General features: G+C 43.7%; 1 protein-coding gene across 1 annotated transcript in view; it reads left to right on the forward strand.

Annotated features, from left to right (window-relative positions):
* LOC100772681 (carcinoembryonic antigen-related cell adhesion molecule 3-like) overlaps positions 1–12,983 on the forward strand; it is a 70,167-nt gene that overhangs the window by 19,889 nt on the left and 37,295 nt on the right. The window contains exons 6-7 of the mRNA XM_027431351.1: positions 7,157–7,516; positions 10,379–10,738. Coding sequence (XP_027287152.1) covers positions 7,157–7,516; positions 10,379–10,738 — 720 coding nt within the window. The remainder of the gene's footprint in view (positions 1–7,156; positions 7,517–10,378; positions 10,739–12,983) is intronic.

Consider the following 12,983-nt stretch of genomic DNA (forward strand, 5'->3'; position numbering starts at 1 on the left):
CCTGGCCTCTATGACTGTGGCTAGCTTTGCATTCTGATCTTCAGGCAAGCTTTATTAGATCACAAAACAAAAATCACCACAGAATTGAAGTCCTGGAAAACTTGTCATCTAGTAAGCTCCTGGAAAATAGAGGAGAACATACTATGACCACTTTCCTAAACTAGTTCAATGTCTAGGTGAAGTTAAGCACAATCTATATACCTACGGCTAAGTGTAGCTCCCATAGCCATCAATGAAGCCTCTATTTGCACAGATGGAGATGAACAAAGAATTCCAATATTTGTCCAAAAGTGTAGAACAAGAGACATCACAGGGTGTCTATCTCTAGTGATGTATCTTTATGACATTCCCTTGTTTGGAGATCAGGGCTGATTTCAAAAATTGAAGCAGAAAGATTGTAAGAGTCAGAGGACCAGAATATCTACTGTGAGATTGAGCATTCTATATATGATAAGAAATTCTCAACTCTATGCCTGACTCAACAAGACCTAAACAAGGACAACACCAACTCACATGCTAGCAGGAATGAGGAAACATCCCAGGGCTTCACCCATAAGCAATTAGGTACATTTATTAATGAATGCTGAGAGAGGGAATATTCATTTTATACCATGAATGAGCCTGTGATAGATTATCCATTTCCAAATGGTCATCTATAAACACATATACACATGAGAAGCATTGAATGACCTTAGCAAATTCTATTCTTATATTCCTCGATTTTATATGACTATATGTATAATAATACTAATAACAGAAGAGTCATGACTTAGAGAGAGTAGAAGGCAGGGAAGGAGGTAGAAGGTAAAACTTAGGAATGAAAATGGTGTAAATACAATAACCATGCAGAAAATTCTAAAACACATCCATGTAAAATCTTTAGAAAGGAGTGGAAATAAGAACACTTGGGAGAGTATGAGAAGAAGAAATAGCTGTGATGAGAGTGATTGATGAGGTTGTCTGCGGAGCCTCTTCTGACAACACTCACCAGTTATGGGCAACATCTTTTAGCAACTTTCTCCTGATCCCCATCACATAAGAAAGGTGTGTAAATATAACTTTATGGGAGCAGAGAGAAGTTTTACACCATGTGTTTACTTCAGTGTGGTACATTTTGCAAAGAGCATGGAGGAGAGAGGCTCTATAAACATGAGAGTAGTCATGTCACAGCACAGACAACCATCTATACTCTGGGTTTTAGAGTGAGCTTCAGGAAATGTGGTCTGACTGGGCTAAAGCTGCAGACTTGGGTCCTAATAGGAAGTTGTTGAAATCATGCCTTGACCGTGAATAAGAACTCAGAGTACGATTGAGTCTTCTGAGATAGGAGCAGAGAGGGGACTAAAGGTTTGTTCTTCCAACCTAATGTGGGGGGGGCGCAAATATTCTTTAGTAGGAAGCCATCAGGAAAAGGGAAACAGCAAGGAGAGGTGAATCATACTGTTTTTTTAGACAAATATTATCATTGGCAATTGTTTTCTGAAGACTGAAGTTCCCAACTATAGCAGTGTTTCCCTCTAAATGAAATCCATAGAAGAGTGGGCTACCAAAATGGCTCATAGGTGAAAGGGAATTGCTTCCAAGCTGGCATGCTGTGTTTAATCCCCAGATCCATCTTAGTGGAAGGGAGAAACAATTGCCTCATGCCCTTATATGTCCAGTAGCATTTTCTTACCCATACAGTGATATATACATGAGCAAGCACACACATAATGTTTGTCTCTGTCATACACATACATAAAACACACAAGTACCTGTAAAATAAAAGTTAAGCTGTAGCATTAGCCTATTATTTTTATCTACCAAGATGAGAGTCTTTCAAAAGACAGTGCCCCAGTATAAGCTTTCATTCATTTATTTATTAATTTACTCCACATATGCCTCATCGTTTTCTAGGCTTGTAACAGTAGAAACATCAGGGGCATTGTTTCCTCCCAAAGCACTAGGTGCAGACAGATATTTAGAAGATGAACACATGGATTGAATAGATCCATAAAGGGCACAATGAATTGAATGAGAAAAGCGGCTTGTGAATTGACCCATTGTTAAATAGTACTTGTTGCTTTTCCAGAGGACCTGGGTTCTGTTCCCATACCTATTTGAAGAGGAATCACAGACTCCCCTACCTACAACTCCAGGGGATTCCACACAATCCCTTGGTTCCCAATAGTCAACTGGACATCTCCTTCTGAGTCTCAGTACAAACACCCATGATGCATTGTTGACCAGGCCATTAAACAATGGTTCTCATGGGCTTACGAGATTCAAACAGAACAGGCAGTGTCCCCCAGGGGAGAAACAGAGGGCGTTGATCTTCTTGATGACTGCATGCCTCAGGGATTAAGTCTATCAAATTTTCTCCTGTAGGCAAGTAGTAACAGATGGTGCTGATCCATACAGCTGTCCTGTCCTAGTGTCAGGGCCTTGTTCATATTTGAGTCTATCTTATTCCCACGGCAACATTCGTTCACCATGTATGCTATCATTGCGAGACACAGTAACCCTAGTGAATGCATCTGCCTCACACAGCCTTGTGTGACAGACAAGTCGTCTGTGTACAACCATGTCTACACTGTCTTCACCCTGGAGGCCTTCTGTGGTATCTGGAGAGAGAGACTATGTTTTTAGAGAGGTTAATCTTAGCAACTTGAAGGGATGTCTGTTGCACAACGTGAAAAAAATTGGACAATTAGAGTTGAGTTTAGAACTAAACTATCTGTCTCAGGAGAATTTGTACAAAATTCCAGGACACTGCATCCCAGTGGCTGGACAGGAAACCATGTGTTTTCTGGAATGTTGCTGCCACAACTCCTGAAAAGCAAAGGATCCTACACTAACAGAGAACTCTCTCTGTCCAGAAAGAGACTATTTCACAAAACTTGAGCATTGGTCTTTCATCATACCTCATTGTACTCCTTAGACAAATAACCCTTTCAGGCATCAGTCTTATATCTGGATTGTTAGGAACAATGGTCTCATATGTAACATGTTATAGTCCAAAATCAAGAGCCTAGTTCTACCAAACACACCTCTACCTTCTATCAGTAATATTTGACTCAGAAAGCATCCATCAGGGAGTGGCGAGGAGATGGCTCAGGGGTTAACAGCAATAATTCCTCTTTAGGGGACTGAAGTATTGTTCCAAGGACACCCGTGGCAGTTCATAAGCTCGTTTAGGCTTCTGTGGGCATCAGACATACTTGTGCTTCACAGATACACTTTCAGTAAAAATAACCATGCACATGGAACGTATGGATGAATGAATGAATGAATGAAAGGATGATGGATTGGAGAAAGAAAGAAACACACCAACAAAACAGCAATGCATATTTCAGGATATGTCTCTTTATGGTTCTTATGTGTGCAAGGTAGAACATTACAGGTAAAGACAATGGTTTTCATCCAAGCTCAACTGTATTCCTCTTTCTTCCCATTCCTAGATCATTCTGAGACTCATTTGTCTTTTGGAGACATGTTGATCATCTCAGTTACCAGCAAATACCTGTGAAGACTGGCCCATGTTATGGTCCATCTGTAGATGGATGTTTCTTTTCTACCAGATCCCAAATAAGACACAAGGGGGCTTATATTAATTATAAACTGTTTGGCCAATGGATCAGGCTTCTTATTGGCTGCCTCACTCTCAATTATTAACACATTTCTATTAAACCAGTTATTGCCATGAGGCTGTGGCTTACCCATAATGCTGTGGCATGTTATTCCTTTAGCAGCTACTCGGGGTCTCTCTGGTGACTCTTGTCTGCATTCCTCTTCTCCTAGTCTTGCTGCCCTTCCTATACTTCCTGCCTTGCTCCTGCACAATCAGTGTTTTATTCATCAACCAATAAGAGAAACAAGTATTCCCAGTATAATGAAGAACATCTACCATCATTCAGCTGGCTCATTTAGCTGAATGAAGGTGCACTCTTTCTCTCATGTTTGTGATTTCTGAATACACAAGTCCTGAGGACAGTCTGTGAGTACTTCTCATTGAAGCTCAATGAGAAGCATTATTCTGCCCTTTCTATAATATTGTATTGAACATCATTGCCTTGGAAGGGACTAGAGTGGGCTCAGCAGTGGGCATCTGTACAGCTAGAAGGACACAGCATTCTTTGGTGCAAGGCAGCAGTGGGTCAGTGAGGTCCAGAAAAGACAATGGTCATGCTACCCCAGGTCCTAGGTAGTATCTGATCTTGGGCTAAGTCTGTTTCTCCCGCAGAACACAAGAGACCCTCCAACTCTGATTACTCATGTCCTCCTGCATCTGCATGTGGTTTATCTTCTGTCTGGATCTGTAAGGACACAGAGTTGGGATGGATGCTAGAAAGGCTCACAGTGGTTGGAAGAGGTCTTTTCAAGGGTAGAAAGTCTCATGGCAGACCATCTTCTCTCTGTTGTTTGCACAACACTGCTACTCAAGGCCATCATCACAAGTGATGATGCTAACCCCATGGAGGTTGAGGATAACACCCTTAAAGCATGTGCGTGAGTTTCAGAATACAATCTACCTGTGGAATAGAAATGGATAAAGCCTCACTCAGAAGGTAACAACCTGGAATTATCAGAGGGCAAGTGCATCAGTATCACAGCTGGCATAGAACCCTGTGAGTGTGCAATCTGGAAATGAGTGACTGCCCCCCAAAGTGACCCACTCAACTTGCATGTCAATTGTGAGCAATTTCTGTCTCCTCATTGCTGTAACTGTTTACTTAAAAGACCCATTCCTGGGCAACTCAGCCACTCTTGGGTATTGATGCAGACCCACAGCACAGATACCTAGGCCGGCCAGTGAATCTTGGCCCAGATATGAGATTGAAGTTCTTCCGGTGGTCACCAGGGGTCCAAAGCAGGGCACATGCTCAATACTCTGAAAATTGTTTCCCTGAACAGACTGCTTTTCCTTTTTGTTCCTACTAACCTTAAGCTCCCTCCATAGACCCTGCTCTGACCTATTTATGGCTCTTTCCTTTGTCTGAGAACACCTCTCTGCTTGGGGAACATGAAGGTCTCTTGCTCCTTGCATCTGTCAAAGGGGAATGTAAGATAACCAACAGGGAATATTCTGGTAAATGGCAAAGATGAACCAGGAAGATCAGAGAGGATGTTTGCACACCCAGCACATATTGCTAGAATGTTGCCTTGAAATATTCCATGGAAAGAAGGAACACACAGTCCTTTTTGAGGATACACAGATCACCTCTTTCCCAGCATGATGCCATGAAACTCCTCACACAACTGGTCCTGGTCCTTTCCCCCTGGATCATTAATTGATGGTGACATTAGTGATAAAGGACTGATCTTCATCCCTAGTCATCACTCAGCTAGTCTATGCAGAGCCCACAGAGACATTACTGTCATGTTACTGCAGGGGTTAAGTAAATACCAGATTCCCATAACATTGAGATCATATGTAGACTGGATGCTCAGCTGGGCTCCTGTGTCACAAGGACACATAATCATGATGGAGGCTCCCTCTTTTGTGCTGAAAGACCCAAGGCAAGGATACAGCAGGTGTCAACCCTGGGATAGATAATTGTTCTCTGAGGGCATGACGATGCTTATCAGCCTTCTTCCTTAATGAGTTGCTTGGAGGAGCAACATAAATGGAAGTTGAGAGGAATGTGGGTCAGCACTGAGAGTGGAAGGGATTGAGCAGTGCCTTGGACTCAACCCCAGCCACTCGCTGGTCATTCGATTCTGGGAAGTGCTCCTGACTGAGAAAAATCTCAACCCAGAAGGAAGAAGAACACTGGAGCCTGAGTTCTGTGTTGGAGCTGAGCCTCTTCAACTCAGAGGTAGGACAGCAAGTGAGAAGACTGATGGAGGAGTCCTCTGTGCTTCTTTACAAGAGGTGTACCCCCTGGCAGTGGCTTCTGCTCACAGGTAAGGTTATCTACTCTCTGACTGTATGAGGAGGCATACCTAGAATCATGTTGGAGATTCCTGAAGAAGACAGAAACTTGAGAGGATGCTAAAGGTTTTGGTTTGTAGTTTTGGTTCAGAAAGTAGAGTGAGGGACAGGGGCTTAGCTGCCTGGACTTCCCAAATGACAGGAGGTGATGATGGTAAGAGGAAAGCCTCAAACGCTCTGTGTTTGTTGTGAATTACATTGGCTGTAGTGTTAGGAAGACAGATGCTCTCAACCGTGACGGCATGACCCTTCAAATAGAAATCCAACAGGGTAGGGCTGGAGGGAGGTCTCAAGGTGTGAAGATGTGACAACCTGAAACCAATCCTCAGCTCCCACACAGTGGATGGAGAGAGCAGGCTCTTGCAGGCTTTACTTTGCCTCCACATAGGTATTACTGCATGTGCCCACGTATTCACACCCTGACATGTGTGCCCCCACACAGATTGATAGCATATATCTTCATATATACACAAGGAGACACCAGACTTCTTTTGTAAACATGTTTATTCACATAAGTAAATCTAAAGTCATTTATTTCACCCTGGAATATAGTTATTGTCATAAGCTCCAGACTTAGATAATATAAAAAGAAATCTATGGAGGCACATTCATCGTTCATCCATTCCTTTTTCCCAATATTTTTCACGAAATGAACCCTCCAAAAGGTCAGAATAATCCTGCTCTTATATATTCCTGGTTCTGCCTAGTGTTGGTGGCTCAAGCCTTTAATCCTAGTACTTGGGAAGCAGAGGGATGTGATCTCTGTGAGTTCAAGGCCAGCCTGGGCAACAGAGCAAGTTTTAGGACATCTAAGGCTGCACAGAGACACCCTGTCTCAAAACAAAAACAAAAGCCAAAGAAACAAACAGCCCTGGTTCTAGTGGGCCTGGTGTCAGTATATCTGAATGATGACACCATGGGTTGACCAGAATCAGAAAAGAAACAGAGGAAAAAATTAAGGATTGAGGAGGTCTCTCCTGAGGAGGAGTTCAGAGAGGCATTGCTCCCCTTACCACATACTCCGCTTGAGGGTGGGACACTGAGGGGGTTGGGAAACCAGGCAGACACCTGAACAGAGAATTCTGAAGAGAGTTACTGATACACTCAGATGCTCTGAATCAATGGAAGTCATGTTGCTCAGGTCTGCAAAGGGGGGTGGGCACACCCCCACTCACACACTGAACCTGAGTGCTGATCACACCCATGTAATTCTGGTATTTTTTCCCCTCCATTCTCTTCTAGCCTCCCTTTTATCCTTATGGCACCTGCCCACCACCGAACAGTTTCCCAGCGATTCAGTGCCAGCTCTAGTGGCTGAAGGAGACAATGTTCTTCTCCCTGTACGTAGTCTGCCGGCGAAAATTAAATCTATAACCTGGTACAAAGAGATAAGAAATGAGACAAAAGAAATTGCAGTATATACACTGCGCAATAATTTAAATAAGCCAGGGCCGGCACACAGCGGTAGAGAGACAATATATCGCAATGGAACTCTGCTGATTGAAAAGGTGAACACGAAGGACACAGGATTTTATACTCTACGCACCCGTAATAGACACGGGAAAATTGTATCAACGTCAGTCAAGTACCTCGACGTAATACGTAAGTGACTTGTGAAATCTCTGAGCTGTGTGAGGTTCATTTCACTGGATACACACAGGTGTGTGGTCTGTGTCTACCTTCCCTATTCATTGTGCTCCCATGTTGGGTTTTGAATATTTAGTGCAGGACCCATATGGTATAGAATAATGGCAATATATCAGAATCCTTCATTTGACTTTACCTTGAACACAAGTGGATGCCTGGTGTGTAACTCAGCCAAGGATATCAGCCTCTGTCTAGACTCTAGGGGGTTCTTACCAGGAATGTTTTCTTAGAAAGACTCTTAAGTAAACAACATTGTGTCTGATTGTGGAAAACATGGGATCCTCATAGAGATGTGGGTATTAGGGTGCCCTGCCTCTAGACCTCTTTCCAAATCTCAACCCCAGGTGTCCAAGGGAGGCATTTTATAAGGGTTGGATTTTGACTTCCTGATAGCAGGGAACAGTGCTCCCTAGTTGTCAAAGTCTTGTAATGTGTGGAACCAGTATACTTCCATGAGATTCTTGGTGGGGCTACATTCTTTGGCCATCTTCAGAGAATCCCCAAGGGAGCACAGCTCAACAGGTGACCATGCCATTAACTAGCTATTGTATTGGGCATATGAGATTTCACATGAAAGTCATGGTCCTCAAGGAGAGGGACTGAGGACACAGGTTCTTCTTTCAAGTTCTTGTCCTCTGGTTCCAGCTTGGGGAATTCTCTCCTGGAGGCAAATGGCTACAGGCTATGCTAATCTGACAGCTTCCCAGACCCGAGCTGTAGTTCCCGCCATGATCACCAGGGGTGTCATCAGGATACACAATGAACTGGCATAAAAGTATTTCCCTGAACTAAGAAATTACATAGCAGCCTAGTTTCATCCCTTCTTTTATAGATCTGGAAATCATGGTCGCAGCTTTCTCAGACCTACAGGCTGCTTAATGTGTCTGCTGCACCACCAGGGGATCATGCTTATGTGTCTCCTTGGGAAATACATGATATCCAAGTGAAAATAACTAGACAGAGGTCCAAGGTATCTCAGAAGGACCACAGAGCACACGAGGAAACCCATTACACAGCTCAGCAAACCGTGGAAGTGGAAGCATGGTCTTTAAAATCTTGTGCAGGATGAAGGAGCTCACAGCCTTTTCCCAGGGATCATGTCACCTCCTCCCACACACCTAGGACGACTCTAGACTCGTCCTGAGATTTTGTCCTCAGTCACAACTCAGTCTGATGGTGACTCGGGTGAGAATAGATTTGTTCTTTTTTTCCACACACATCCGTTTGGAGTCTCCAAGGCAGTTTTTTTTTCACCTTCCTGCTGAGAGCAAATTCCATGCTTACAGAGCATTGCAAACACAGGCAGAATGTGTGCCCAGATGGCTGTTTTTGTCATACATTTTTGCAGACTTTCCTTTTTTCGTGCTGACAAATCTTGGCCAAGACAGCAGAGGACAGCCTCAGCTTCAGCTGCTATTATGCCATGTCAAAGGGGTGATCATTAATGACCCTTGACTCCCACTCTGTGTTCTAGGGAACAGAAACATAAGGAAGGGAATGGGAAAGGAACATGGGGCAGTACTGAAACTGGAGGGGCAGAGCAGTGTTTGGAACATAGACCATGGGACCCTGGGAGGTGATTCTTCCTGGGAAGGGGCTCAGCTTAGATGGGAAAGAACAGCAGAGTTTGGGAGAGGTGCTTGAACAGAAATACCTCAGAGGTATGACAGACCAGCCTACTGAAACAATGAGGCCCTCCAAGTACTCCTCTGCAAAGGGTGTACCACTTTTCAGGGGCTTCTGCTCCCAGAAGAGGAGATGAGTTGACAGTTTTTTGAGAGCAGAGGAATGACATACTTTTTGTAGTTTCCTGAGTGGCCCAAGGAGATGAGAGGAGTCTCAGCATTCGTAGGGGAGAAGATACAGAGCAGAAGAGAGGCTCAGTATTAGGCTGATCTAATTGAATATTAATGAGTAACAGTGGTGGAGACATTCTCTTGCATGAAGTTTGTAAGTAAAGCCACAATATTCTGAAAACCACTGCTCTCATCTTGATGGCACAACTTTAATTAAAAAGATCAAACTGGTGTAGGTCATTGACATGGTCCAATGGATATAAGCATTTGCTTTATTGTCTGATAAGCTGAAACCAATAAAGGGAAGTCCTCACCTACAGTTAAATACTGTGTCCTAGATATATTGACCCATACACACTAGTGTAGCCCTTACACTACTCATGCCCGAGTATAATACGTAAACAAGCATAAAAATAAAAGCAAATGGAATAATACAACGCCATATCCCTAAATCTATCAGTTTCTTAAATTAGGTCCATGGGCATGCAGGGTTCTGGGACATCATTTGTTCATTCAATCTTGACATGTATCTGAGTTTATTCTAGGCATCATTAAAAAAGACAAGATAACACTTGGTTCTTATGATGTCTAAGTTTGAGTGTACCTGAAATTAAGAAAGCTAGAATGTAAATTCATGTGTTGACTACAACCCCAAGAGGAACAGGACAATGACAAAGTCAGAGAGTGAGGACACAGGGTCTATAAGGGAAGACATTGGGCAGGCATCACACCAACACCAAATCCAGTGTGCATATGAAAATATGAGCAGGTATCTGATGGCAGTAATACGGGGTAATGTTGAAAACTGGATATATATATATATATATATATATATATATATATATATATATAGAGAGAGAGAGAGAGAGAGAGAAGACATGACAAATGTGGGAACATGTGTTGGTCTCCACCAAGTAGACAGGGAAATACCAACAAACCTAGGCTGAGCAATGGACACAGGGCCTCAACTTAATCAGATATGAAAGTACCAACTTAAGCGGATCTCTCTTTTGACTTCTAGCTTTACTTTGGAAGTGTGGGCGCCTGGCTACCTCTCCCAAGGCCACTATTGAATTAGTGCCACCCAGTGTTGCTGAAGGGAGAAGTGTTCTTTTCCTGGTTCGAAATCCTCCAGAGCTTACTACTAGCTATATATGGTTCAAAGGAAAAATTGACCTCAAGAACCTTGTGGGTATCCAAAATGTACGAGACAGGAAACCAACACTGTGGGGGCCTGCATACAGAGGCAGGCAGATAATGAACAATGATGGATCCCTGCTGATTCAGCGTGTCACTCGGAAAGACAGTGGCTTGTACACCCTTCGATTTCTGAGGACAGATGCAAAAACCGATGACGTGCAAGTGCAACTCCACGTGGACTGTAAGTTGTTATTTGGGATTGTTTAGTGGTGGGTGAGGCTCAGACACACAGGACTGTCATGGCTGGCCTAGCCTCTGTTCCCCTTCACTGTGTCCCAGATGGAGCTTTGGGCAATTAGTGCAGGACACCCTGATAGAGACAAATGGCCATAGGTCATATTCCATATTCTGAATCCACCTGCATCAAGGAAGACTTTGATGGCAAGTAAATCAGTTTAGGATGTCAGTGTTAGCCCAATCTCTTGGGACTTTAGACCAGAGACTCCAGAATCCTGTCATGGTTCCAAGGCTGGCCTAATGTGACCCAGTGGAGCATTTTTCTAGTGCTCCTCACTTACACCCTCTCAAAGTTGACAGGGAACAATGGTTTTAGAATAGCCACGTCAAACTGGAGTGTTTATTAGCTCTAAATTGTGTGTCATAAATAAAATCCAGGAACTGGTACAGAGACCATGGGGCAGTGCTTCCTATTAGCTTGCTCTTCATGCTTGCTCTGCTAGAACTCTTACGTCACCTGTGACTCTCAGTCCAGCACTTAAACTGCCTGCATTGGGCTGAATCATTTTTCATCAATTCCCAATTTTAAAAATGTACTATAATTTTGCTCATAGGCCAATCTGATGGTGGTGTGTTCAAATGAGGCTTTGTCTTGCAACATGACTGTAGCTTGGGTCAAGTTGACATATAACAAGCCAGACTTGTACACAAGCCTTTTAAATACCCTAGCCTACCTTGATGATCAGACTGCCCCAAGACCCCATGCAGCCCCAGACATAAGGGCTACTGGACAGAGCAGCAAGTGAATCTATTAGGTGAAGTCAGGGGTTGAGTGTTGCCTCAAAGGAACCTGAAGGAAAAAACCTAGAAAGTGAAAATTCTTGGCTTGTTGAGTTCAGGGTAGGCATCGTCTCAAATCCCATTGTCCACGAGTGTGTGTAGTATCTGACTGAGGACAGTGAGGGAGCAGTCACTGGTCACTGCTTGGGTGTAGACACCCAAGGTGACAATTCCATGTAGAGGAAATGACACTTTCAGGGACATGGTTGAAAATGAAGAGCTCGTATTTCTGCCCTACATCAGTGAGATACACACACACACACACACACACACACACACACACACACACACACACACACACTGCAACTCTAGCCTGAGTGATGAAACCATCTGATTGGTGTGTAATGGCTTTTTTTCTCTTTTCCCTCCCAGCTTCCCCTTTTGGGCTCTGTAACTCACTCGCTTCTTCCCAAATTGTGATCCATCCGGTGCCTCCACATGCCTCCAAAGGTCAATATGTGCTTCTCCAAGCTCATAATCTTCCAGAAGATCTGCTAGCCTTTACCTGGTACAAATCAAATTACAGGATCCCAGTTCTTAAAATTATAGAATACATCAGAGACTCAAAATCCATCACCTGGGCACCTGAATACAGAGGAAAAGGGACGGTGTTCTCGAATGGATCCCTGCTGCTCCAGGACATCACTGAGAAAGATGCAGGAATGTACACACTAGAAGTTTTAAACAAAAATGTCGAATTTGAAAGAGCATACTTAGAACTTTATATAAAGAGTAAGTGGTTCACGATGGTCTCTAACTATTGGGTATGGCTTATCCGACTTCATACAGTAAGCTGTCAGTATTGGGCTATACCTCCTCTCCTCCCCACTGCATTGTTTTCCTCTACAGGGGTTTGGTCCCTACTGCAGGAAATATGTTGGGTAGACAAACTGTAATATCAGAATTGCACACCTGTCTTTACCAGCAGAGAAGAGGACCTATGTTGGGTAATCTCAGCCCCAGGATGTTATTTCCAGCCCAGACCTTAGAGCTCTCACATATGTCCCCAGAAAGGCTCTTTGGAGTCAGGCAGTCTCTGTATGATGAAGCCCTGGGATCTTCACAGAGACCATGAAGCCCTGACTCCAAATCTTTGGCCCTGGCTGGCCTCAAGGTGACCCTTGGGAGCTTTTCATAACTGTTTGGATTTCCTGTCAGAGCTGAAAGGGACGGAGGACTTACAGACTGTCCAAGTCATGGGACTGACTATCCCATAGAGCATAGAACCAGCCGTGTACTGCCATGACAGCTGCAGTTAGGGAGATCACCTGTATATCTCCTTCTGCCTGAGGCTCAGTGCACAAGTATGTGAGCCATTAGGCTATTGTTCTGGTGGGATTATGAGATTTCAAAGAAAGATCAAAGCACCAAGGGAAAAAAATCAGGAGGCAGTTACTCTAGATTCCTAC

This window comes from Cricetulus griseus, chromosome 9, assembly GCF_003668045.3.
Source record: "Cricetulus griseus strain 17A/GY chromosome 9, alternate assembly CriGri-PICRH-1.0, whole genome shotgun sequence".
NCBI classification, from domain to species: domain Eukaryota; kingdom Metazoa; phylum Chordata; class Mammalia; order Rodentia; family Cricetidae; genus Cricetulus; species Cricetulus griseus.